The 26,528-nt window shown below is 40.7% G+C and overlaps 3 protein-coding genes across 3 annotated transcripts; all 3 read right to left on the reverse strand.

Annotated features, from left to right (window-relative positions):
• Positions 1 to 1,700: 1,700 nt before the first annotated feature.
• LOC311043626 (potassium voltage-gated channel subfamily V member 2-like) lies at positions 1,701 to 4,721 on the reverse strand (the record flags this gene model as incomplete). Its single annotated transcript, XM_084054932.1, has 3 exons — positions 1,701 to 2,002; positions 3,066 to 3,758; positions 4,092 to 4,721. 3 exons carry the CDS (start codon positions 4,719 to 4,721, stop codon positions 1,733 to 1,735), a joined length of 1,593 nt encoding a protein of 530 aa, XP_083911058.1. The 3' UTR covers positions 1,701 to 1,732.
• A 5,435-nt stretch (positions 4,722 to 10,156) lies between these two features.
• Positions 10,157 to 11,892, reverse strand: c8h22orf15 (chromosome 8 C22orf15 homolog; the record flags this gene model as incomplete). Its single annotated transcript, XM_084055519.1, has 4 exons — positions 10,157 to 10,290; positions 10,662 to 10,733; positions 11,075 to 11,197; positions 11,814 to 11,892. 4 exons carry the CDS (start codon positions 11,890 to 11,892, stop codon positions 10,157 to 10,159), a joined length of 408 nt encoding a protein of 135 aa, XP_083911645.1.
• Positions 11,893 to 15,219: 3,327 nt separating this feature from the next.
• adora2aa (adenosine A2a receptor a) lies at positions 15,220 to 25,778 on the reverse strand. Its single transcript, XM_084056136.1, has 3 exons — positions 25,501 to 25,778; positions 19,940 to 20,729; positions 15,220 to 17,722 (listed from the first exon to the last, which is right to left on the reverse strand). The coding sequence occupies exons 2-3, from the start codon at positions 20,275 to 20,277 to the stop codon at positions 16,639 to 16,641; spliced, it is 1,422 nt and encodes a 473-aa protein (XP_083912262.1). The 5' UTR covers positions 20,278 to 20,729; positions 25,501 to 25,778; the 3' UTR covers positions 15,220 to 16,638.
• Between the last annotated feature and the right edge of the window lie 750 nt (positions 25,779 to 26,528).

The following is a 26,528-nucleotide window of genomic DNA, read 5'->3' on the forward strand; positions in this document are numbered from 1 at the left end:
TAATGAAAATAGTCTTTCAACATCTTAAACCCGTCTTTGTTTTGGTGAGTAGAGACTACTAGTAGCCCTGAAATATGACTGCATTGTTAACTTGGCTATTTTCAAATAGCCAAGTTATAAAATAGGGCTAAAGTGGTTAACGTATGTTTTATAATGCAATAATTTATATCTGCAAAGTAACTAGTAACTCAAGTTTTCAAATACTTTTAGTGGAGTAGTACACTATTTGCCTCTGAGATGTAGTGGAGTAGAAGTAAAAGTGTCGAAAATTAGAAATACTCAAGTAAAGTAAAAATAGCTCACAATTGTACTTAAGTACAGTACTTGAGTAAATGTACAGTACTTTACACCACTGACCAATACTGATTAGAGTTACATAACAGTGCTGAAAAGTATGACTCTTGGTTCTGCACGGCCAAAGCCCTTCCACAAGGGGTCAGTAGAGAGATGCATGTATAGGTCTCTAATGATGTAGGCACAATACTGTACTGGGGTGTACAGGTGCTATCTATGGTCCTTAAACTGAATTCATACAATGATGAGAATATTCATTTAGCATAAAAGTATTTTTATTTGAAGCAATACACTATAAGGCTATACAGGGGCAGGGTTGATTGGCCTGTGCTTGAAAAATAAATACACAAGTAAAAGAGGCAGCAATGGCATTTGGGGTTTTCTAAATTGATTGGTGTTTCCCTCCCTGTTTGTACATTGGGTTCAAGCCAAAACTCAGCTACATATAAAGACGTTTGCAGCTGTATCTTTAAAGATGACCATTTGTTGAAAGCATGCAGAGTCGAAGCAGTCTAAGGGAAGGAATACATTCCCAAGATTCCAGATATGTTATGAAAGCTGCCTACTGTACTTTAGGACTGGAATTACATATAAAACAGAATAATAATTTCATACATTTTTCATCGCCCAATCTGAAGGATGATATATTGTGTTTTTCCCTGAATGAATAAATTCTGTTCAACAGTATTGTTGAAATATAAGTTCATACTGTAGTCTGCCCTATGCCATGTTGCATGGTATGTCAAAGTCATCATGTCATGTCAAATGAATTGCCAGTTTATAAAAAAAAGTTGCATCTTAATTAGAGCTGAACAAGCAAATGAAGCATTGAAAACAAGGTATTTCAAAATAGGTATTTTGGTATTTTCAAAATAACAATTTAAGAAAAGTCATAAACAACTCCCAACAGCAGAAAAAAATATATATATACTGCTTTGGCCTAAAGGTCAAGTACTGCCCAAAAATAATTTATGGATATAACTGCATATGTGTGTGTGTGTGTGTGTGTGTGTGTATGTGTGTGTGTGTGTGTGTGTGTGTGTGTGTGTGTGTGTGTGTGTGTGTGTGTGTGTGTGTGTGTGTGTGTGTGTGTGTGTGTGTGTGTGTGTGTGTGTGTGTGTGTGTGTGTGTGTGTGTGTGTGTGTGTGTGTGTGTGTGTGTGTGTGTGTGTGTGTGCGCGCGCGCGTGCGTGTGTGTGTGAGAGAGAGAGAGTCAAAGAGATTTATTTTATGTTTGAGTGTGTGGCATGTGTGTGTGACACACATGACACACGTAAAATAAATATCCACTGGCAAAGCTGCAACAACATCTTGAAAAGAGGTGCATACTATATATATATATATATATATATATATATATATATATATACATTTTACACCATGTTTTCCCAAAAAGCTTTTTATTATTAATACAAAAACACATACGCCCGTGTCTGATATTACTCCAAGTGAGAATGTCCGCTTTGTCCGCAACAGAGATGTATACTTCTCGCTGTCCTCTCGCCAAACCTGATCTTCCCTCGGTTCTTCATGTTGGCCGTGTAGATGTTCTCCTTGAGTTTAGCGTAGTAGTCTGAGAACTTGTTGAAGAGAATGGATATGGGCAGGCCGTTGAGAATGATACCAAAGGAGATGCAGATGAAAGCGAAGATACGGCCTAGTACGGTTTCTGGGAACATGTCTCCATAGCCCACAGTGGAGATACTGACCTGCAGGGGCGAGGTCAAGAACAAACATCACTGAGAATTCAGAACTGGATTAATAAACACTGTAAAATCCAGTGGTGTAAAGTAACTTAAGTACATTTACTCAAGTACTGAACTTAAAGGTAGGGTAAGTGATATTTTTTGGTTAAAACAAAATGTTTTCTATTAAAAAGTTAAAGCTCTATATTCTGATAGTAATCATTGCTATAGAGTGTTTGTTCAGTCACAGGGGTCTCCCTCCCTGTCTCTCCAGCTCTTTAATAAACAGAAAACACATTTTCAGGTAGGAGACAATGTCAGCCAAACAGGAGAGAGTACCCAATTATCAGCTTTATTTTTTATAGTGTTCCAGTTAAAATGTTGTCTGCTCATTTATTTGTGTCATCACTTCCATTTTCACTTGTTTAATCTGTATCCTGACTGACTTCTCCATCCTGATTGGATAAAATTGGTATCCCGACTTGAAAATGAATGTTCTGTTTAATAAAGCGCTGGAGTGACATGGAGAGACTCCTAATACTGAACAAACACTCTATAGCAATGAGTACTATCAGAATATAGAGCTATTTAACACTTATGTTAACCAAATAAAATCACTTACCCTACCTTTAAGTACAATTTTGATATATATTTTTACTTTCTTCAGTATTTCCAATTGTCAATACTTTTACTTCTACTCCATTACATCTCAGAGGCAAATATTGTACTTTTTACTCCACTACAATTATTTGACAGCTTTACTTACTAGTAACTTAGCAGATTTAGATTAATATCACAAAAAACATACACATTAACCACTTCCGCCATACATATATATTTCGGCCATTTGAAAATAGCCGATCTACAAGCTCACAATGCGTCACGATGTCACATATTGTGAGCTTGTAGATCTGCTATTTTCAAAAGATCTTTATACATTTTATACATTTGAAAACTTGTGAAATGGGACATTCTGCATAATGAGTACATTTCAAATTCCGGACTTTTACTTGTAACAGAGTATTTCTCTACATTGCAGGATCGATATTTGGGGGTCACAAGACTTGTATACACTTGGGTTACTTACAGCTGCCCACCACCATGCGGCGGGAATGCTGGTGAAGTTGGTTTGTGGCATGTCATGCTCCACGGTGTAAACCATGGCAGAGAAACTGAAGATTCCCATAGCAATGAAGAGGAAAAGGCAGCCCACCTGCTGATAACACTGACGGAGGGTAAAACCAAATGCCCGCATCCCTGTGGAGTGCCGCGCCAGCTTAAGGATGCGGAAAATGCGCATCAGCCTCATGATCCTCAGCGATTGACCCAACTTTCCCACCTGCCCCACAGCCCTCATGTCCGCCTCATGCTTAACGGAGCCATCGTGGCTGTCGAATAACTCAAGAATAATCTGGACGTACTGAGGCAAGATTGCAATCAGGTCCACGGTGTTGAGGACGCTCCTTCTGAAGGACCCGAGGTCCGGGGTGGACGACAAGCGCAGGAGATACTCCACGGTGAAAAAGGCAATGCACATGGACTCCACAAATTCACAGTAGGTCTTTCCGCTCAGATTGCCTGTGGCTGTTTTGTACTGCATCTCCTCTACTGTGTTGAGAGTCATGGCCACCAGAGAGATGAGGACAAACAGGCTGGAGGCCACTGCTATCAGCTTGGCCGGGACGGAGGAAAACGGCTTCTCCATCAGGTTCCAGATGACCCTTCGCTGGTGGCCAAAGAACATGTCGTGGAAGAGCTCCTCGTTTTCCTCTATCTCTACCTAGTTTTCCACAGTGGTAGAAGTGAATTGAGAAACAAAAAGGAAGATGAGAATTAACATACTGATTAATTCAATGGATCATCAGAGAAGGGAACTGCCAACTTGATGTCCTCAGTGACAATCCAGTAACCATTCCCTCCTCTAGCATCTCAATAAGGTTTCTTTAAATAAGTATTTTATAAATATCATCAAATTGTAGAGCTATGTTTTACATATAGGTACTCATCTGAATTAAGACATGGATGGATTAGTTACATCAGATCCGGCATAAAGGTAAATAATCAGGAAATACTTGAAAAATACCCTAATATACCTTAATACGAACTGATTTACCTCGGCCTCTAGCTCCCTCTGAATATTCAGTTGATCATTAATCTCATCCTGACGTTCCTCAAAGGAGATGCGGCAGCAACGGTGGGTGTTTTTGATCCTCATCCCCCAATAGTTGATCTCCTCCAAGAAATTCCGGGGGCACAGCTCATCTTTGATATACAACACACCAGTCCGATAGAAGAGGAAGATGTTATGAAAGACATCAGGGTCACGGTCAAAGTAGTATTCATTGTTCGTCGCGGTGAAGTCGTCACAAAGCTCCAACTTCATGTTGTGGTCAGTGTAGGTGGCGAGACGCCCTATTCTGGTCTTGGGGTACCTTGCAGCCATCTTGTAGCCAATCTGGTAGTTCTTCCCCCCTACGTTGATATTGATCGCGTAGTTTTTCTTGGAGGGAGAACTTTGTTTGTTGCCCGCGTCATCTTCATCTTCGTAGTCCTCCTCATATCCTGCGTTGATGTCATAGATGTCCCTTCTCAGCTCCTGCATGGAGTTCCATGACTTAAAAGAGCTCTCCTTGGCAAATGGAAGGATGTCCTCCGAGCCTCTCCGGTTTAAGTCTGTGATCTTGTAGTTGGGACAGAGGCTCTGCCTCCTGTTCATGTTATTTATGTTTTTGGTGCTCACCATGTTGTCCATGTTGTCCATGTTGTCCATTCCCCAGGCTACACGGCAGACAACGCACTGAAATCCACAAGCTTTCCTGACCTCTACTACCCCCCCCAACTCCCTCGTCTGCTTAAGCATGGAAGAGGATGTGAGTAGGATGCCTCATGGCCCCATTAATGTTGCTGACAGAGAGGATCCACGCTTACAAGAAGTCTAAGTACCATTATCCTCTGACCCAAACACCCTGGCTCATGTGACGTTGCTATATGTGGCATATCTCTCTGAATGTTTGGTTAATGCTTTTCATTTGCACTTTACATAACATAAGATATAATAAAAGACGGTGATATACTTAGATAATAAATCCCAAAGTGGCTTTGAACAATGTCTCACTTCAAAACAAACAAACAAAAAACAAGCTTATATGCCCACTGAGCCATAGTTGGCTATTAGACCTCTGTCTAAAACCGGGTTATAATTGGTCTAACAGTGAAAGTTTTTTAGACGTCTAGGCTTAGCCTAGACGTTGATTAGCTGTTTTTTAAGCGTCTGTATATAGACGTCTATATTATAGACGTAATTTCAACGGCTATAATATAGACGGTCTATAACGCTTAAAAAACAGCTAATCAACGTCTATGCTAAGACGTATTTTAGACGTCTAATAGCCCGAAAAATGCTCAGTGGGCGGTGAAATTAAACTCACAAAATGTATTGGAGGCAGGAGGCTGTAACCCCCCCCCCCCGTTCTGTATAGCAGTGTATATCGGTCTGTCTCTTATATGTCATCATGATTTGTGTGCATGGGAATTCATTTCAAACAAGCTTAGTGCTTTTATGAGTTATCCTGTTTAGTTGACCTTGTATTGTGAACTTTGAACCTTATATTGTGAATACTTAGGGGCAGTGTCCTTTTTTATTAATCTAGTGTATACATGTATGTAATCCCTGCCTAGATTATTCCAGGGAGGTTATATTTGGAAGGCTGTGGTTAGAATATACCACTATATATTATATCATATGCTTGTATTGTTTTGAGAAAAAAACGCAACACCCTGTGATATCCCAGTGGGCAATCATTATTAAGTATCAAGAATCAAAACTGTGGAAAACATTCCAGTTTCTGTCTTAAAAAAGGAGTTGCTAAAGTTAACTATAATTTTCTATTATCTCAGTCTGTCTCTAAGACCCCTCCTCCCTAACCCCCTGTCTCAATTAAAGTTGAACAAAGGAGTGGGTAGATGAAAGAGGATAAAGGCATTAAGATTTAGCCCACTTCCTGTTGGGGTGGTGGGTCGGGGTAGGTGTTGGAGGGTTCCACTGACAAACCACAGGATCTCATCAGATATAACCTTCTGCTGAAGGAAACACAGGATATGAAACACAGGGTAACATACCGAATGAAAAATGTACTAGCAATCAGTGATCAAATATTCCATACAACCAAACAACTGTACCTAGACATAATTCTGGAATGGAATCCTCTTATCCTCTTATACGTTGATTGGCATGCTGATTATAAGGGCTGCTTGGACACAAATGACATTCTGCAAGGCCATTGGCTCATAATGTTAACCATTATTATATATGTTAACCATTATTAAGCTTTACCCACCTCCTCTCTCGTCCCAACCACAGCTGATTGGTAAAAAAAAGTTTGTTAGTGACATTAAAACGTAGCCTATAAACCATCTGTTATTGTAGTGTTCTGTAAGATCTATATGTAAACCTATCTGTGTGTGTGTGTGTGTGTGTGTGTGTGTGTGTGTGTGTGTGTGTGTGTGTGTGTGTGTGTGTGTGTGTGTGTGTGTGTGTGTGTGTGTGTGTGTGTGTGTGTGTGTGTGTGTGTGTGTGTCTGTCTCTCTCTCTCTCTCTCTCTCTCTCTCTCTCTCTCTCTCTCTCTCTCTCTCTCTCGCACGCACGCGTGCGCACACACACACACACACACACACACACACACACACACACACACACACACACACACACACACACAGACACACACACACACACACACACACACACACACACACACACACACACACACACACACACACACACACACACACACACACACACACACACACACACACACACACACACACACACACACACACACACACTTTTATTCTTGCAGATTGTGTATCCTTGTCAAATTGGGTATCAGTTATTTAATTAAGCTCCATCTTTAAGTGGGTTAACTCATCTTCAATCTGGGAACCCATCAGCAAAAAAATGTAAAAGAAAGAAAATTCAAAAAAGTGTCCATTTATATTTGTCTATCACTGGAAAATAGAACCCATCCTGTTAATTCAGTCGGAAATGCTGTATAGCATACTCATTGTGGATGTGAGTCTTGGCAGTTAGCTTTGTAATCTGTCGTTGAAGCTCTCTAGTCTTTCAGCCACTGCATATGGTCAAATAAAACTACTTCTATCTAAGAATCTAAGAATTGAGTCTCAAAGCACACTTGGCATTCAGCTAGGATTAATGTCATCATGCCCTCCCAGGATCTCCTGTTGTTTGCAAAGATTTAGGGACCCAATGTTTACAGGCTCTTTAAAGCAGCTTACTAAAGCTGGAATGTAGGTTATAATCAACATCCACAGACAATTATATGGACGCAATATGAGTCACAAAGACTTGCATTGACATCTGGCAATAATCCCCTGTCACATTCACATAATGTAGGCTACATTGTTCAGTAAAATGGAATACGCAAACACAGATTGTTCCATATTTTAAAAGGGTGCACTTCCTCTGACCTATATTGTGATGTGCTCATTGACAGCAAAGGGTTAGAGTTTCAATCCGGCTTCCGCACCAAACATAGCACAGAGACTGCCCTCATCAAAGTAACAAATTACCTCCTGCTCTCCTCTGACACAGGCTCAGTTAACATCCTCATCCTCCTTGCCCAGTGCTGCTTTTGATACCATACACCATTTTATTCTCATCTCACACCTCAAATCCACCCTTGGAATCACTGACACTGCCCTCTCCTGGTTCAAATCATACCTCACTGACACTGACAGACGTCATCTCCATTAACAACTGCCAATCATTCACATCTCCTGTCACCCGGCCACGGCGTCGCCCAAGGCTCAGTACTTGGCCCTCTCCTCTTCATCCTGTACATGCTCCCCCTTGGACAGATACTTTGCAGACACGGCCTCTGTTTCCACCATGTTATACAGAATCGCCGATGATACACAACTCTACCTCCCCTCCATAACCATCACTGCCATCACCCACTCCACCCTAACCTCCTGCCTGACTCCTGCCTGACCATCAAAACATGGATGCAATCAAGCTTCCTAAAACTCAACTGCAATAAATCTGAAATCCTCATCATTGGCCCAGACTCCCTCACCCGCTCCACTCATGACCTCTCCCTCAACATTGATGGCTCCATTGTCACCCCCCCCTCCACCCAAGTCCGCAACCTTGGTATCACCCTTTCCTTCCAGTCCCATGTCAACCAGATCACAAAAACTGCCTTTTTCCCCTCCCTATGGAACTCACTCCCAGCTCACATCAAAGCTGCCCCTACCCTCGCCATGTTTACTCAACCCACCTTTTCAAACTCGCATTCCCTATCCCTCTTTTTACCTTAACCTCTATAGTTTTTAACTTTTTAATCTATTTTTTTCCTAATAAAGCTGTTTTTATTTGGATTTCGGTTTTGTAGAGTGACTTTTGAGTACTCAGAAAAGCACTATATAACTTGTATGTATTATTATTATAGAGTTAAAATAATGGGACATGACACACACACACGCACACGCACACGCACGCACGCACGCACACACACACACACACACACACACACACACACACACACACACACACACACACACACACACACACACACACACACACACACACACACACACACACACACACACACACACACACACACACACACACACACACACACACACGCACGCACACACACACGGTTAATGGTTACAGTTCTGCATTGTGTTGGAGCAGTTGATTGCATGAGAACATGTGTCTAATTTTGACTGTGCTTCTTTTTAAGAGTTCAATATCAGAAAAGAACTGCCATTACTCACAGAAATGTCGTTAAGGTCCTATAATTAAAGATAGGCACAGACAAGTCATGAACACATTTGGCGTGACTCGTGAGCCTTCCTCAGTGTGATAATCAGTGTGATAATCAGCGTTATTATCACGCTGAGGAAGGCTTACGCTGAAAAGCGGTTGTGTCTTGCACCAGCCTGTCTTTAATTAACAGTACCTGGAGGACATTGTTATGCATGCTGGTAGTTATTTTTTAAGAATAAATCCTGTTTTTTTCAGTCATTAAAAATGACTGAACAAACACTCTATAGCACTGATTACTATCAGAATATAATAGCTATCTAACACTTAATTTAACAAAAGAATATCAGTTACACTACCATTAATGTGTTTCTTAAAGAACGACTTCACCGCTTTTCAACCTATCTTCATATAATTGGTCCTCACTAATACTCATGATAAAATGGTACCATTTTTTTCTACTCGGTCTGTGTCTCAGAGGAGGGCTGTGGACAGTTCAGAGTCCCGTCTACCAGTGACATCATCAATGGGGAATCCAAGCTAATAGAAACTGCAGGCTTTCTATTCCTGGAAAGTTGCAATGGAATAAAAGAAGCCATTGTTCTCGTGTCAATAGAAATCTAAATAAAAAATGTGAAATCTTGTTGGAAAACAAAATCATGCCTAACGATGATGTCACTGGTAGACAGGTTTCTGACTGTCCACAGCCCTCCTATGAGAGACACAGACCAAGTAGAAAAAAATTGTACCATTTTATCATGAGTATTAGTGAGGACCAATTATTTGAAGATAGGTTGAAAAGCGGTGAAGTCGTCCTTTAAGGGTTTACTTAAATCAACCCATTAATTATGAAATGCCCTCTCTTTTGTGAGACAAAGTCCTGGTATCTATTGAGCATTTCCCACACAGAGGTGCGGTTGTTTCATATGTATTTTAGAAGTGTGTATCTGAGAAGTGTTGGTAGTCCATATGCACAATTTGAAATTGTATCAAAGAGTGCCTGTCATTTATTGAGCTACTCAATAATATATTTTTAATACAGCTTTCCCACATCTTGTCCAAAATCTCCATCCCAAATTATTTTTAAATACATTTGACGATGATAGATGAACATCTACTATTCGACAAATACACTTTTGTAAAAAAAAAAAAAAAAAAAAAAGATTTATTGTTTTTTATAATAGCTCAACTTTCAAAACAAAAAGGTTCAAGGTAAAGGAATAATACAATTATTTCATGAAACATATAGACCACCCCTCGTGGTGCAAGGAATAATGCATGTGAAGTAGGCCTACAGGTTACTGTATAACATAAAAAGTAAATCTGTAAAATCTATAGCACAAGTCAACAAAACTAACTGTTCACAGAGATCTGTTGATCTCAGCAGATCGCTATAATTTAATTTGATAGGTCTTTTTATTCACAGATTTCTTGCTCCTAGGCTGGGTAGCAGAGCAGCCTTTTCTGAGGGAACTGCTCCTTCTGTCCCGGTCCTTACTGGGGTTTGACATCTTCCTCAGGATTTCTGAAATGTTTTAAAATTAGTTTAAGTACACAGCACCACCCACACATAGGCAATGTAGGACATACTAAAGTATTATGAGTAATTGAAGGGTTTCCCTATAAAAGTTATATTTATTACTAAATGAAACAAGCAAGAATCTTGGAATAGTGGACTTAAATAAATTACTTACAAAATGACCAATGAAAAACTAAACTAGGCGGTTATTATCGTATTGAAAAAAGAAGACCAAATGAATAACCACCAGGAGGCTGCAGAGAACCATGAGTCAATGGTGCTCACTGCATTCAAACTAATATACTTAGCAATGTGTGATACCATACATTATCACATACACATTTTCCTTAGTTTTGTGCATGTAGGTTTGCATTTACCTGCCAGCTCAGGATGGTTCTTATTGAGGTTGTTGAGGAGGGATACATACTTATGTCCTTCATTATCATCACCTGAGGGGAGATAAAGACACAACACTATTTTCCAGATCAACAAATTAATTTTGACTGATCATTTTACTTTATCTGCTGTAATGGTATTAATTATTATTGATCTATTGAGATTATTATTTAGTCTAATAAAAACATTTGGATCATTGGCCATAGTCTGTACCATATGTTTTTGACATGCTACAATACAATCCTGAATATTAGTTTATACTGTTGCAACTCTGAGAGTGTATAAATATAATGGACCCTGGGTCCATGATTTGGCCCATTTGGTTAAATTACTCTCAGAGTAAATTTAACCCTGAGGATTTTACATTATACAGATGTGGTGTAGTGAGACTCACTGCAGATGCGTATGAGGACGTAGCTGTGTCTCTCAGTCAGCAGACTGCTGGCCAGCTCTGCACTGTGTTCCTTCTCCAGCAGGTTCATTAGTGTACCGGTTCTGTCCATTAAGTCCACACAGTCTGCAGGGAGCACAGCTCACTTTCTCATTTTCACCTTTATGTATGTATTTATTTGTTGAACCTTTGGTATGATAAGACTCTTTCCAATATTTCCAATTTAAACCCTGTTGACTGGGGTCCACCAGGGGTCTTGGCCCCCTCCTTTTCCTCTCCTTACACCAAAATCTCTTCGCCTATTATGACATGCCCAGAATAGGCACCCTAGTGTTCATGTGGTTAAACTCCTTACCATTATCTTTCATGTGCTGCCGACGTTTGCTAGTGAGTGATACAACCACTATCTGTTTGCTATAAAACGTTTTAGGGGCAGTGGTGGTGGCATAAAGGTTTGTGGCTGTACAGTTCCCAGTTCTAACCTTAAGACCTACTGGGAAAGTCTGGATGGTGACATGAATGAGCAACACTTATCTCTCCCTCAGTACACACACCACTGAAGTGCCCTTGAACAAGGCAATTAACCTCTAACGGCTCCAGTGGAGCTTCTCAGTGGCAAACAGTATAAAAGTGTGGTTGTACTGGCCAGCTACCATGCAGGTGTGGATGTGTGTGTAACTGTATGTGTGAGCAGGTCATTGGTGAACCTACCCTGAGTGCTACTATAAGAGTTAATGAGCACCTTTCATGTCCAGATCACATCTTTCCTTTAAACTTCGGATGAAATTCATCAACTTGCAGTTGAGGTTGAACAATTCCATTCTGCTGTCTGTCAAGAAACAAATATTTGGTGACATACAGTACAATATTTTACATGCTATTTGTAATGGAATTAAGGGCCACTTGCACCAAGCAATAAGTATAACTGTTCATATAAAGTTAACAAATATAAAAACATGTATACTGAAATTAGTTAAAGAAGATGTGAGACTATTGAAACGTTTGGCAAGATAGATTTCAAAAGCTGCTTGAATTAATGAAGTCAAGTCTTATCCAAAATTAAATAAGTATCTAAAATGAATGTAACTTTTAATGTAATGGATGTTATTAATAAGAAAATGTACATTTCTCTCGGCTTCTTTTCAGGAGTATTCGTAACAGGGTTGCACCCACAACAAACAAAATGAGCTTGACGAATCAAACTATTTGATGGTTTTCTTAAATACATAACAGAAAATTATAAAATGAAGAGTCAGTTTTTCAAAAGTGTTGATGCTAAATTGGTCCTCCAATTCTGGAATGACCCAGCTAGTAGATACATCATGTGACTGGCATAAATGAGTTACAAGTAACTTGAAGTTTATATACAATAGTATAGACAACAAGCATTTATGATAAATCCTTGTTACAAACTTTTTCCATTACAACAGCTTAAACTGTCAAACAAGTTAACAACACATGTAAACTTTAGTCCCATCCACAGACCTACAGTATACAGATATTATCTATTTAAATCTTCTTTATGCTTTCATTACACACAGAGTGGACGTATGCCCAATGTGATTACTAACCTCCAAACAGCACTGCGACAAACATTCCTCCCACCTGTCAAATAAACTGTCCTATGCACACAGCACTTCCACCAATGCAACTAGCTACAGCTCTTGTCCCTTCCATAGAGAACCAAAGATACACTAGAGTTTTGGCCCGGCTCACAGTGGCACAATAGGGGGTGTTAAATCTGTGTGTTGTTGACTACACTCCACACATAGTGACAAAAGCCTCAGCTCCAAGGGAGAGGCCATTACAGTATGAGTCGGTTTGTACAGTTGCTCTGGTCAAACAAACATGGTTCTGGAAGCTAGAAACTTGGTACATGACCTGGAACCCTTGAGCCAGACACGTGGACAGCCGTGAGCTGTTGCAGAAACGGCAAAAATGTTGATCTGGTACACAAATCTAAACACAGTAGACCCTACTGTTGGCAAATCATGTCTGGCATGTACCCCTATGCCTGTCCAGAGACTTTTTTATGTGAAGAGAAGGCACTGTTCTGTGTATCCATGGAGTCTATACACACACAGAGACAGACAGACAGACAGACAGACAGACAGACGGTCCTCTGGTCTTTACAGCTTCTTGTTCATGCTGGGCTACTGTGCATGTGGGTGATATAGGAGCTTTATTGTTAAGCCCACCGCAGCACTCACTGGAAGTAATAACACACTGGTACTGCAAAATGCTCTTCTTTTGGTGCTTTAGATGTTCTTACTGCAATAAAATAATAATATTACCATTCTGGTTCCACAAATGTGAGAGCTACTGAGAACATCATTTTACAATATTATTTATTACACTATAATAAAAATCTAAATGATGGTAAAATATAATAATAATAAAACATATTTTATAAAAACAATACACATACAATTATATTATACAATTATTTTTCAGTAAATGATTTTCCAAGTTGAATGTGAAATTCATGTTCATGCTGCTGAAATGATACTGGGGTAAAAGAGTCAGGATGTTGCTACCTAGATATTATCAGATTCAGAAACTGGGAGATGTCTCTAGTGACTTAAGTGAGTTTAAAAAGCACTACAGACCCCTGGGATGAAGACTATCAAAAAGGAATTTGCGGTTATTCGCCCTGTGCCCTGTAACCTGAACTCATGGGGGAATTACAGATAAAAGCTGGGAAAATAAAAGAGTTCCAAAGATGGGTTGACTGCTTAACTCACCATTCCCCAGAGTGAGCAACCCAGTGTCCTAGATCAGCCCCCGATTCCTTTTAGTATTTATTTTACTTTTGTTTATCCCTTATTTAACCAGCCAGGGTAAAATCTTGACACTGGCGGCTAAAAAAGACATCACAAGATGGCTGAAAACAGATCATCGTAGAGAGATTAAATAGATCCTCCTAGAGAGGTACATTGGTTGAATATTATTGAAAAATTACATCTTTTTCTTTTTGTCATGTCCATTTTGAGTGTTTTGATGTATCTGTTGTCTGAAAAATAAAAAATAAAAGTACACTTTTTTTTTTATAATCACATTCAGATTTTCATGTCTTTTTAAAGTGGGGCCTGGTCAGGAAGGCAGCATACATATTGTTTCACGTATAAAAACTATAGAACACAAATAAAAATACGATTTCAAAAAATGCATCGACATTTATAATACCGTAATAACCATTTAAAAACATGAGCACTCCTTGACAAGAAGGTGTGACATTTAAAATGCTTACAATTCTCAATTACAATGAGGGAATCTAACTTCAAATCCTTTTTGTAGTAGATTCCATGACGATGGTGCAGAATAGCTGAAAAATTCCCTTCTTACAGTGGGACCATGATATGAGATAATTTAGCGATATCCGGATTATGATGTCCACTTTGTTGAATTTGAGTAATGTGCTTATGTAAGTTGGTAGCTGTCCCAGGATAGCTTCGTATACAAACAAATACAGTACCAATGTGACTGTCTTCTTAGGGTCAGAGATGACTGATATAATTCATACAATACACAATGGTGTGTGTGTGACTCCCTCTCTCACTTCTGAATCCTCACCCTGGTTGGTGGAGCACCAGTGCAAGCCCTGAATCTATTCCTACTGCAATTGGATGAAGTTTACCAACAGTGTACAGCAGTGGCGTGCACAGACATTTTGAGGGGCAGGTGCTCAAGTAAATTATACTTTTTTTTGTTTACTTGGTCTGCTCTTTTTTCCCTCTACACCTATACCTCTTTGCCAAAAATAGCCGATCTACAAGCCCACAACGCCTCGCAGCGCGAGGCGTTGTGGGCTTGTAGATCTGCTATTTTTGGCTAAAGTTCTCCTCAGAAAAGGGATGCTAGGTTTCGAGTGGTTATGGTAAAAAGAAAAATCATATCACATAAAGATTTGGCGGACCACCTGTAGTAACTCTGAGGACCCCCTGTTGAAGACCCCTGCTGTAAACTGAAAAAAATAAAAAATAAAAAAATCCTTTTTTTCAAAAGGGCACTTCTGGTCAAGAGGGCAAAGGGCAGGTGCTCTAGCACCACCTAGAGTCTATCTGTGCACGTCCCTGGTGTACAGTAATTGTAGTTTATAACTAGAAAGGTGCGCTCTGCGGAGTGCAGATCTCTGCCAGCCAGGACCGGTACATGCATAGACTTCTGCCTCTTTCGGCGTAAGATAATTATACGTGCACACATCATAGATAACTACACTCGGTATGTGTGTGTGCGTTGTGTTGGTCATGGTGTGTGTGTATCTGTGTATGTCTGAGGCATTGTAAAAGTGCTGTTGAAAACAAAAATGCGGAGCTTGTAACTCTAAACTAAAGTCAGTGATGTCACCCCCTGCATAAATGGACCTGAATGTATGTGTAGCTGATATAAGCACTAATATTAAATGTATTCCGGAGCGATGCTAGGTCTGTGGTACATTCACAAAAATACTAAAACAGTTGTCGGATTGTGATAGATTCAGGAAATGTCTTCCTTGGTCTACTGGCAGCGAGCTCAAACAGTTTGGGGCTGATTGGTCCAGCGGGTCGCGCGATTAGAGACTCACGCACACACACACACACACACTCACAGACAGGGATGAAAACATAAATAATCTCTTGCTCCCCTTTCGGCTGGCGGAGATAATAAATGCATCATAGCAACCCACACAAATGCAATTAGTGATGAACATGATTTATTACTAATCATCTGTGTTGCATTCTACATGCAAAAACACATAATAGCTGCATTGTGTTGAACATTATTCACTGAGGACAAAATGTGAAATAACACCAATATTGCTATAAAGGTGACTGAACCGTGTCTTTAAATTGCAATATTATGCATACTGTAAGTGAACTGTGATCAAATCATTAAACGGTCATTGCATATCAGCTTTAAATAATCAATTTCAAATAGATTTTGCATTTAAAAAAAGTGAAACATCGTACAAATTTACTTTTGATTCACCTGTGTTGAAAAGTACAGAGGTTTTCTGCACTGCTCTAGTGCTCTTTCTGTACTGCTCAGAGGAATCGATTCATTGATTTTATTTGAGTGATTTTAGGGTTGATAGCCTTTATGCAACAACCATACACACATACTTTATTAAAGCACAATACAGCCATAATTACTTATTTCCATTGCAGTACTCGTTGTACCAGGCAATGGTCAGCAATCACAGAATACATTCAAAGAACACTGATATGCAACTAAGCAGCCACTCCTTGACTGATGACTTTTGAAACCGTTAGCAGTGGCTGTTGCTTTAATAATTGGATGGCAATTGATTCCATTCTATAGCTGCCGAGGACAAAAAGGTGGGGTTTTTTTTTCACAGGGGACAAAATCAATTGCACTGGCTCTAATGGCATAATCCATGAGTATCAATAACAAGAATAAAATAATTTATTTTAAGTATTTGGGAGTAGAATTCTTCATTATTCAGTGGGTAAGACCCCACTTCCACTTCCGGAGTGTTGAGTTGACGTGAACAATAACCTCCATCGACGTTTCACCCTCATGGCAAAGTGCTTACAAAAGTCAGCGTGCGGTGTGTCCCATATGCATCAGGAGACCTTGGTTAGCTCACTGCTACAAGTGTTTTTGCTCTGCTTGTGGAACAGTGATGTGATACTGACAGAGTAGAGGTTCTGTCTCTCCTTTACTCCAACAACCTCTGTTCCCGGGCAGGCCTGCTGCTGCTGCTGCTGCTGCTGCTGCTGCTGATCCCCGTATTGTGGGTGTTCGCTTGTGGTGTCTGGTATCTGTCCGAGGACCTGCTGCAGGGGACACGGGCCCACCCTGCGGCTGTGTGGGATAATAACAGACAGCGGTGGGTGGGATGCCGCCACTAGACCACCTCCTAGTGGAGTGGGAGGAATGTGACCGTGACAAGCGAGGGAGTTCTCACAGCTACTGCTGCTGCTGCTGCTGGGCTCCGTAAAGATGTCACAACTAAGCCCGTTGGCCTTGAGTCTGACGGAGTCTGTGACGCTGTTATGCACGGAGGTACGCCTGCTGCCGCCACCGCTGCTGCTGTTAAACACGTCCTGACGCCGCATCGTGTGGCGGTGGATGATCTTGCGGAAGGTGTGGCGGAACTCGCGAATGCGGTAGGCGTAGATGAAGGGGTTTACCACCGAGTTGCCGTGCGAGAGAATGATGGCTATGTAAATGATCCAGAGGGGCGGGCGCGTGCATTCGGGACAGAACAGGGTGAAGCAGTTGATGATGTGCAACGGTAGCCAGCAGACGACAAACAGGCCGACGATGATCGCCAGAGACTTGGCGGCCTGGATCTCCTTCTGCACCGTGGAGCGAGACTTTCCGTGAAACGCTTTCAGCTCGATCAGCCTCAGCTGGTGGCGTGCGGCCATGAAGATGCACAGATATATGGCCAGCATCAGCACCAGTGGAATCATCACGCACGCAAAGAAGTTGAAATAGACCATGTATTCCATGTCCACTACCAGTTCGAACAGGCACTTTGACAGGCCGGTTGTACAGTCCAGTATCGTATGGTTGACACTCGTCGGAGGAGAGTCAGGCTTGTGCCAGCCCATCATGGGGGTCAGGCCAATGATGATAGACAGAACCCAGCAGATGGTGATGATGCCTCTTGCCCTCTGGCCTGTCACCAGGCTGTTGTACCTGAAGGAAGGGATTATAATACGGCTTGTCATTCTTTAATGTCTTCACGTTTTAGACCCCCCCACACGCACGCACGCACGCACGCACGCACGCACGCACGCACGCACGCACGCACGCACGCACGCACGCACGCACGCACGCACGCACGCACGCACGCACACACACACACACACACACACACACACACACACACACACACACACACACACACACACACACACACACACACACACACACACACACACACACACGCACGCACACACACACACCAGTGTTGGAGAGATGGCGACCATGGTGAACGTATGTGTATGAAGAACAGTAGTTGCATACTCATGGCCATGTAACAATGCAAGTAGGCGTGCAATCAAACTAATCAATTTAATTGATTATACAAAATAATCGATAATTTAATAAAATGATTTATTAGTGATCAATCCCTATTTTTGCCATGACATATGAAAGGTTTTCAAAACCTTTAAGAAAATTGTTAAATTGTTGATCAACAAGCTCACAAGAGCTTCTAAGTCAGCAATTTAAACTATTGTTGACACCATTGTGCGACAAGTATAAAACAGGGTTTAAGTGGTTTATCAATTTGTTGATTATAAATATAAAAAAAACGTGCTTCTCAATTATTCGATTAATGAAAGAAATTATCAATAGAATAATCGCTAAGAAAATAAACAATAGTTGCAGCCCTAAATGCAAGAACATTTTATTAGATAAGGTTTTCCTGCATCGTGGCTAAATTGAATTGCATCGTGTGTGTGTGACTGCCTTCCTGCAGGTACCCACAGGGGACCACAAAATTCTTGATACAGGCTAATTATAGACAATACAATTGAAGAAGAAAAAAAGTGGAAAGCCTTTTCATCCCAGTACTAAGGAGAAACAAACACACCACCAAGTCTCTTCAGAAGTAGGGGTCTATTTTGAGGAATATGTTGCACAGTGTGGGAGAGCAGCTGAGATGTTTGGCCAGTTTCTATCACATTCTTCAGATGTTAAAGTGCAAAGGTTAATGCTACAACAACAAGCCCCCACCTCAGGGATGCAGACAGACACACAGGCAAGCCCATGTAACCCCTTAATGTGATCAAAGGGAGAAACTGTGTGAAAATAATACATTTAGGCCGGGGTCAGTCAAAATGGAGGTGCTGATCTCTCTTTTTTATCATTATTATTTTTCTGTATGTTATGGCATTTATATAGAATATAGAGACAGGAAACACAGGGCGAAGAGAGGGGAGACATGCAAGGAGTTGTACTTGAACTCAGATCCTCACAACTCACAAGGAACAGAATGGTCAGTGCCCTAACTGGCTGAGCCCCCAGGAGGTGCTGGATTGTAGATAAATACAGTGTGTGACCAATATCAATATCCATTAATCTAAAGTAAATACCCATGCATCACTAGTTATGCATTTGTAGACAGGCCATCCTTTGAAACGTAAAGCAGACTGACAAGCGTGAACCAATATCAACATATTGTCAGACAAGCTTTATTACATATGCCAGGGCTAACACAGTTCAGTCTACTGTAAGTCGAGGGTTGCAGGCTGTATAAGCCATTAGAGTCCATTTTAAGTCCATTTTATTGCTCCTTGGAGACAATGTCCTCATGGGATACACTATATTTGGAAGCACTCATGATCCCAAGACATTGTGATCCAAATACTATATGCTCACTAATAAAAATAAATGAGGCAGAATGATATCTTTATTTTGTCACTCACTAGGGCCAATTTCAAGACCTGCCCGGCCAAACACAGCTCTTTACCTGCTTTTTATACAGCTATTGTAATCAAATGAATCATCTACGAGGCACTTAGATTATTCTTGCAAAAAAGATTTTATGTAAGAATGAGAGAAAACTAGGAGGATTCTTCAAGTAACATAGGTAGACAGAATTATAACTTGAATGAAAATTTGTAGAGTGAGGATAGTTGGATGTCTGTTGCAAGTAGGAGTTATGACTTTACATTTTTACTTTAATTATGTAATGTAATTATTTAATGTAATGTCTATCATTTACCATCTCACATAAATGTGCAAAGATGTGATGGAAACATTTAAATTAAAAACTACAGGTGAGGATTTGGGTAGCCTACAAATATGTTTTGAAAGAAACTTACACAGGCATATAGTGAAATAAGACTGACTAATCGTGTTCCACACAGCCAGACGGCCCTACTATTTGCACTCTGGGCCACTGACCTGAGGGGTTTCTTGATGGCGATGTAGCGGTCGATGGCTATAGCCAGCAGGCTGAAGATAGAGCTCTGGGTGAGCACCAGCACGAAACAGGCGATGAACAGGCAGCCGTAGAAGTTGGAGCAGAACCCGATGCTGATCATAATAGAAAAGGGGATGGCCAGGACGCCTACGGCGATGTCAGCCACCGCCAGAGACACCACAAAGAAGTTGGTGATGCTCTGCAGGTTGCTGTTGAGCCAGACGGCCCAGCAGACCAGCACATTGCCCAGTACAGAGAACACGGCAATCAGCACCTCCAGGACGATGTAGAGCACGTCGGCGGCGGGGTCGTCAAACATGGTGATGCGAGAGGCGAGGTCGCTGGTGGCGGCGGGGGAGAGGGAGGAAGCCTCTCCTCAACGATCATATCTGCGGCCTGGCAGCTCTGACCTCACCTCAGCCTCCTGACCCCGGTACCTCGAGGAACATCCGCGGCAATCACAGGTCCAAATCTCGACGTTATAACCGCTTAAGGCTCCCTGAACAGTTATAACACAGCTGGGTAATCCTTCTGTGAAGCTCGACTGCTCAGTGGTTTGTTGAACTCAGCACGAAGCTCCCCGAAGCACCGGCCCTCAACATGACCGCCTCCATTCTATTATCGTAAGGCTTGTCAGCTGTCTTTCTCTTCACAGGTCCTTCCCCTCGATGCGTTGTGATGGAAGGACTTTTTCCCACGAACTTCTGGAGGGACTGACTGAGTCTGAGATGACTGCCAGGGAACTCGCCACATCACATGAACGTCATTTTTCTGGAGAGATAAAGTGTCAGACAAGTGGGGAAAAAAGAGGAAATTCTATTTTTTGAAAACAGGAAGTGAAATTGCATTTCAAAATACACTCAGGCATCACATAAGGCCATAACGTAAGTCAGGGTGTTGGCTCTTGTCAGCACAGATCAGTAAACAGTACAACAGCATTTTCTATGTCAATGGTTGTTTTACCATACAGTAAAACAAAGTCCTACACAGCAAAATCCAGAATGTGAATATAACTCTGAATGTGTGTGTGTGTGTGTGTGTGTGTGTGTGTGTGTGTGTGTGTGTGTGTGTGTGTGTGTGTGTGTGTGTGTGTGTGTGTGTGTGTGTGTGTGTGTGTGTGTGTGTGCGTGTGTGTGTGTGTGTGTGTGTGTGCGCGCACGTCTGTGTGTGTGCACGTCTGTGTGTGGCAAAGTAGCTCAGCCTGAAGCCCAAAAGCTTAATATCTCCCCTGGCCAAGGGGGGGGGGGGGGGGATCCCTCATGATGTAGATGTTTGGTTTCCCGCGCAGGGGACCCGGGGTCAAATCTCGGGTATTACGCGTTGTGCACACACCTAAGTATGACCAGTTTGTTGGTCCATTGACCATTTTGGCATTTCACATGATAATAACAATATAACTTGTGCATTTTTACCATGGTGAGTCAGACCCCTGACCCTAACAGTGTTGGGACATGATCTACCCATTATGCTAGAGGGAATGGAACCTCTGACCTTGGTAATACTGATGTCATCCTCTATGCATTGAGTAACATATAGGAACACACACAGACTACATCAGTGTCAAATAATATATCTAGCAGCAGAGCTCCCAGTGGTATGGTGGTGCTATCTCTATAGTGCACCCGAGAGAATCTGGAACGCAGCCCGATTAGCCCGTGAGAATTCTGAATATGTTATCTGATAAGAGAAGGAGATCACAGTGAAACAATCACAGTGCAGACAACTCTTACTGGGAAGAGAGCTTAGTTTATCAGAGAGAATAATACCTGGGCACTTCAGGAGAGACTACCCAAATAAAATACTGGAGCGCTCGACTGGTCTGCACATATTTATTATTTTGCAGGGGTGACTAGAGCTTTATATTTATATTTTATATGTTTATATTTGTTTGTTTTTGACTGGATATACGCCTACAGTACTCTAAGTTTAATAGATATTATTGTGACAAAATCTATTTGGGATGTGAGAGCCTTCGCAGACAGAGATCTCTTGTTTTTTGCGAGGGAGAGTTCCCACAGGAGGAATGTTTTCTGAGTTTATGGGTACATTTAAGAGATAACAGCTGCACTGGATGTTGAACAAAGAAATCTTTGACTTCTTGAGTCTGCTTGTTCTTTATTTATTTACTTACTTATTTATTTGACCGGAATTTAAGAAAAAAATATATAAAAATGTCAAAACCATAATGGGATTGAAGGGATTCATAAATTATTGAATAAAATGGATTAAGGTGCGAAATATTTTGTCTTGGGATAATAAAGGAAATATTCCTTCAAACTTCTCATTATACGGTATGTAACCCTATTACAATAACAAGCATTTATGTGTTGCTGTTATTACAGCCATTAGCAAGCCTCAAAGATACTCAAAGTAATATCATATACATTATGATATTTTCATAGATTAAACTACTCTTTACGGAGTACACTGCTAGACTCAATCGACTTTCAGTTGAGCAAATGAGCCTTCTTCAAAATAACAAAAATGCTAAATATTTAGTTATAGAAGTTTTTTTTTAATCCAGCATATAAATTAAGAATTAAGACTGAGTGCTCTTTAATTAGAAAGTGAACTCTACTTTCAGTTTATGTTATGAACTTTAACCCAACCACATACTGTAATAGCTTAAAGAAAAACAGAAAACTGGGGGAAGAGAGCTCAACGTAAACACACTCCACATACATACACTGTACTTCATGTGAGTTTGTCAGTGTCAGTGTCAGTGGGACTGGGGTCTGGACATGAGAATGTGTTAACATATTGAGGCAGGGGAGAATGCGTTGGAGAAGCAATGTCCAATAAAAGAGTGTCCAAATCATTATCTTTATGTTAACTCAGTCAGAGTGTAGTCACATCTGTAATTAAAGTGTTCTATATGATGACAGCTTTAAAGCTCTGCTGTGCTACCCAATCGTATGTATAGATTTATGTGTAGGGCATCTGAGTCAGTAAATGACATCATTGCTGTCATAATTAACCATTTACGTAGTTCTGTCAGGTTCTCCTCCAGACTGTGGAACCATTGGCGCACTTGTCTGTATGTTCGAAACTGAACATGGTGGAAGTCTTTTTATTGTATTTCTTTTTCTGTTATTTTTCCGTTTTGTATGGTGTTTTTATTGTGATATGGATCTCCCTTGGGTCTGAAATAAAGATTGAAATGAACTGAGACCAAGAGCAGATCCCATTGCCTAGGGTCAGATAATATGTTTCATTAAAATATATTCTATCTATGGGTCAGATTCTACTATTTATTTATGTATTTATTCTTTCATTAAATGTTTATCTATCCATCCATCTATCCATCCAATCCTGCTTCCCTGTGCTTCCTATGGTGTTTCCTATGGTGCTTCCCTGTCTTATATGGTGCTTCCAATGGTGCATCCCTGCATCTATGGTGCTTCCAATGGTGCATCCCTGTCATCTATGGTGCTTCCTATTAGTGGTTGACCGATCAATCAGCCGGCCGATAAGTCAGCGGCAATACATATATATTTTTTATACACAGGCTCACAACTTATAGATTTGTAAGTTTGTGGGAGAAAACGACCAACCAGGGTAGTTCTGCTTGTTGTTTTGTTAGTTTGTGGCAGAAAGCGACCATCCAGGGCAGTTCTGCTTGTTGTTTTTAGTTATGTGTGTTACTGTTTCCCATTATTAGCCTACTGTTGTATTTTATTAGATGCCAAAAAAAAGAAAAGAAAAAAAAAGACAATCGTTTTTTTATCGGCCATCGACCTTCCCTATTCTCGGCATCGGCCACTGAAAAAACATAATCGGACGATCACTAGTTTGGGGAGCCCCCAAGAGCACTAAACCTAACCATGATACTGACCGTGAAACTGACATGACAACTTGAAAAAGACTGCAAAGTTTGCTGCTTATATTTTTAGATACTGTAGTTTTGGGTCTTTTCTGCCTTTATAGTACAGTTTAGAATGACAGGAAACAGAAAGAGAGAGACGGGGAGTGACACGCACACGCAAAAAAGGCCATACTGACATGATACTGACCATGATACCGACATGATACTGACATGATACTGATAATGACACTATGGTCAGTATTATGTCACATCCCTGTGACAGGGGCTGTCACAGTCCTGTCACAGGGGTGTCAGGCCTGACATCCATATACAATTCAACTTAATTGTAACAGGCTTTTTTTTCTCTCCCTGGGAAGTAGGCCAATAACTACATAATCATCACATACTAAGAGTCCAGGTTTATTGTTAAATCTGATATAAAAAATATATTTAAAAAAATCGGTGATATGTTTTCTAAATTATGTAAGCAAAATAATACACAAAAAAAATAAAGCTTCCATTTTAATTTGGTGTGGGGGCGGTGTAAGGGACCTGGATATTCGATAGGAGGCATCGGTCCAAAAAGGCTGAGAAACACTGGGCTAGTCAAAGCATCAGCCTTGAAGCAAGGTTGAATAAGTTGTTTTCTCTTGTCATAGAACAGCTAAAATGATAAATTATGGGACATTGTTGGAGATGATTGTTTCACTGTGGTTGATTTGACTTCACTCAACAGCGGACCCTGGTGGTTCAGACTTGAAGTTACAAACCACGGATGTGCTAGTCAAGTGCAACAACTAATCTAAACCAGTGGTTCTCAAGAGGCCATGACCCCCCAAAATAATCATATTTGAACTGGGGACCCCCCCATCCTGATAAGCACTTGGAATGTAGGAGTTGAGGCATTACATTTTGTTTGACTCGGTTCCACAGAAAAATATTGAAAAAAAATAGCAGATCTACGAGCTTGTAGATCGCTATTTTCAAAATGTTGGCTTCTTTCTTATATCATTTGACAATTTAGCGAATGTTTTTCTTTTTTTCAAGTATTTAAAAGGTCTTAAAGTCCTAAAATTGTCACTTTACTGTCATCTGGGGGGACCGGGGACCGGGGACCGGGGACCGGGGACCCCCCCCCCCCCCCCCCCCCCCCCCCCCAAAAAAAAAATCATGTGGGGACCCCCCCCAAAATCATGTGGGGACCCACAGGTTGAGAACCACTGATCTCTAGACAATAGCAAAGCAGTTGTTAGGGGCGAAAATAGAAAACATCTGTCTGTGCCCCTCACAAGAATTTGTATTTGATCTTGGTTCCACGGTTGGAATTAGCACCTCATTACAAAAATAGACACCAAGTTGGTTTCAGGTTCGATATGCATTGGACACTTTCAAAAATGCACTGTCCTGAGTGACTCAACAGGTATATTATGCAATTATGCTTGAACCCACAATAAGCTGCTGTACTTTTCCAACTGTTCAACTTCTCTCTATAATAGTTCTGTATAAATAAAAGTTCCAAAAGTAAAAACCTCTTATTTATTTTGTTCAGACAGTGAGCAGTGGTTAATAGGCTGCCTACATCAATCATAAGCCACATTTTTATTGAATCATTTTATTAATCCAATACAATGACATTAAGTTGTTTATTTTAACCGAGAACAGCGTCATTTTACGTAGGTTCAGAATAATTTAAGAAGAGGTATTATTATTATTATATGACGACGTTCAGAAACGTACCTTATTGTGTGAGTCATCAGAGGAAAGTTACAATGAAACAAGTTCTGACATAAGTTTCGTTGTAGAAATAATTTGAAGAGCGGAAACGTCTGAAGCATCACTGTCTGAGCTGAGTCCTAACGGGCGAAAATTGTCACGCAGATGAGATGACACTTATTGCGTATGTAAATGCTCACTAAAGTATTGTTTCGTTTCCTTCTTCCCCCTATTAAACTACACGTGGACGTGGTGTGACATCATCTGAGCTATACTAGGAAAAGTAGGTCGATCCATTTGCTCAATAATATGCCTCCAGACCAGACCAGCTCTGAGAAAAAGAAGCCTCAACAAGACCACGGTTTCCTTTCCTTTCTTTCTCGTTATCTCACTCATTCATTCATTTCCTGATTGAAAAATATAGTTTTTTTTTATCATGCTCAGCTCAGCTCTTGTACAATTTCCTCAGACTGGATGTCAGCATGTGTAGAAACCAGGCGGATGTGAGGCGGATATGGGTAGTTCATGCTCAAACGTTTTTAGTAGCCTAATTGAAACATTAATACACAATGACTCCAAGTTCAAACAATGATTAGCCTATTTTAGATAAGCACACAAGAAGGTCTGGAGAGCTAGTCAGTAGGCTAGATAGTATTTCAGCTGATAAATTAATGTTTCACTGCTTCCTTAATTCTAACAACCTGATATATATGAATAATAATAAAACAGAAAATTGCACTCCTCAGAGCACAGATCCCCGCCAGGCTGGGTTGCCTATACCTTGGACTATGTGTTGCGACCATACACCGTAAAAAAAAAAATAGGTAGAACCAGTAGAAACCCTAGAAACATACCCCATCATTGATTTTAAAATAAATGGGACCATCATTTACCAGAACGCATAGCATATCATGGTGATGATTAAAAGAAAACTCTAAATTAGTGACTGGAAAAACCCATCTGCTTCAATAGAGACCAATTGCTTCTGCAACCAGCAGGGGTGAAACAGCCGTGAAACAGCTAGATAACAGGCCATTAATATGAACTGTCAC

Source organism: Gymnoscopelus microlampas (genome assembly GCF_963454915.1).
Source record: "Gymnoscopelus microlampas genome assembly, chromosome: 4".
NCBI classification, from domain to species: domain Eukaryota; kingdom Metazoa; phylum Chordata; class Actinopteri; order Myctophiformes; family Myctophidae; genus Gymnoscopelus; species Gymnoscopelus microlampas.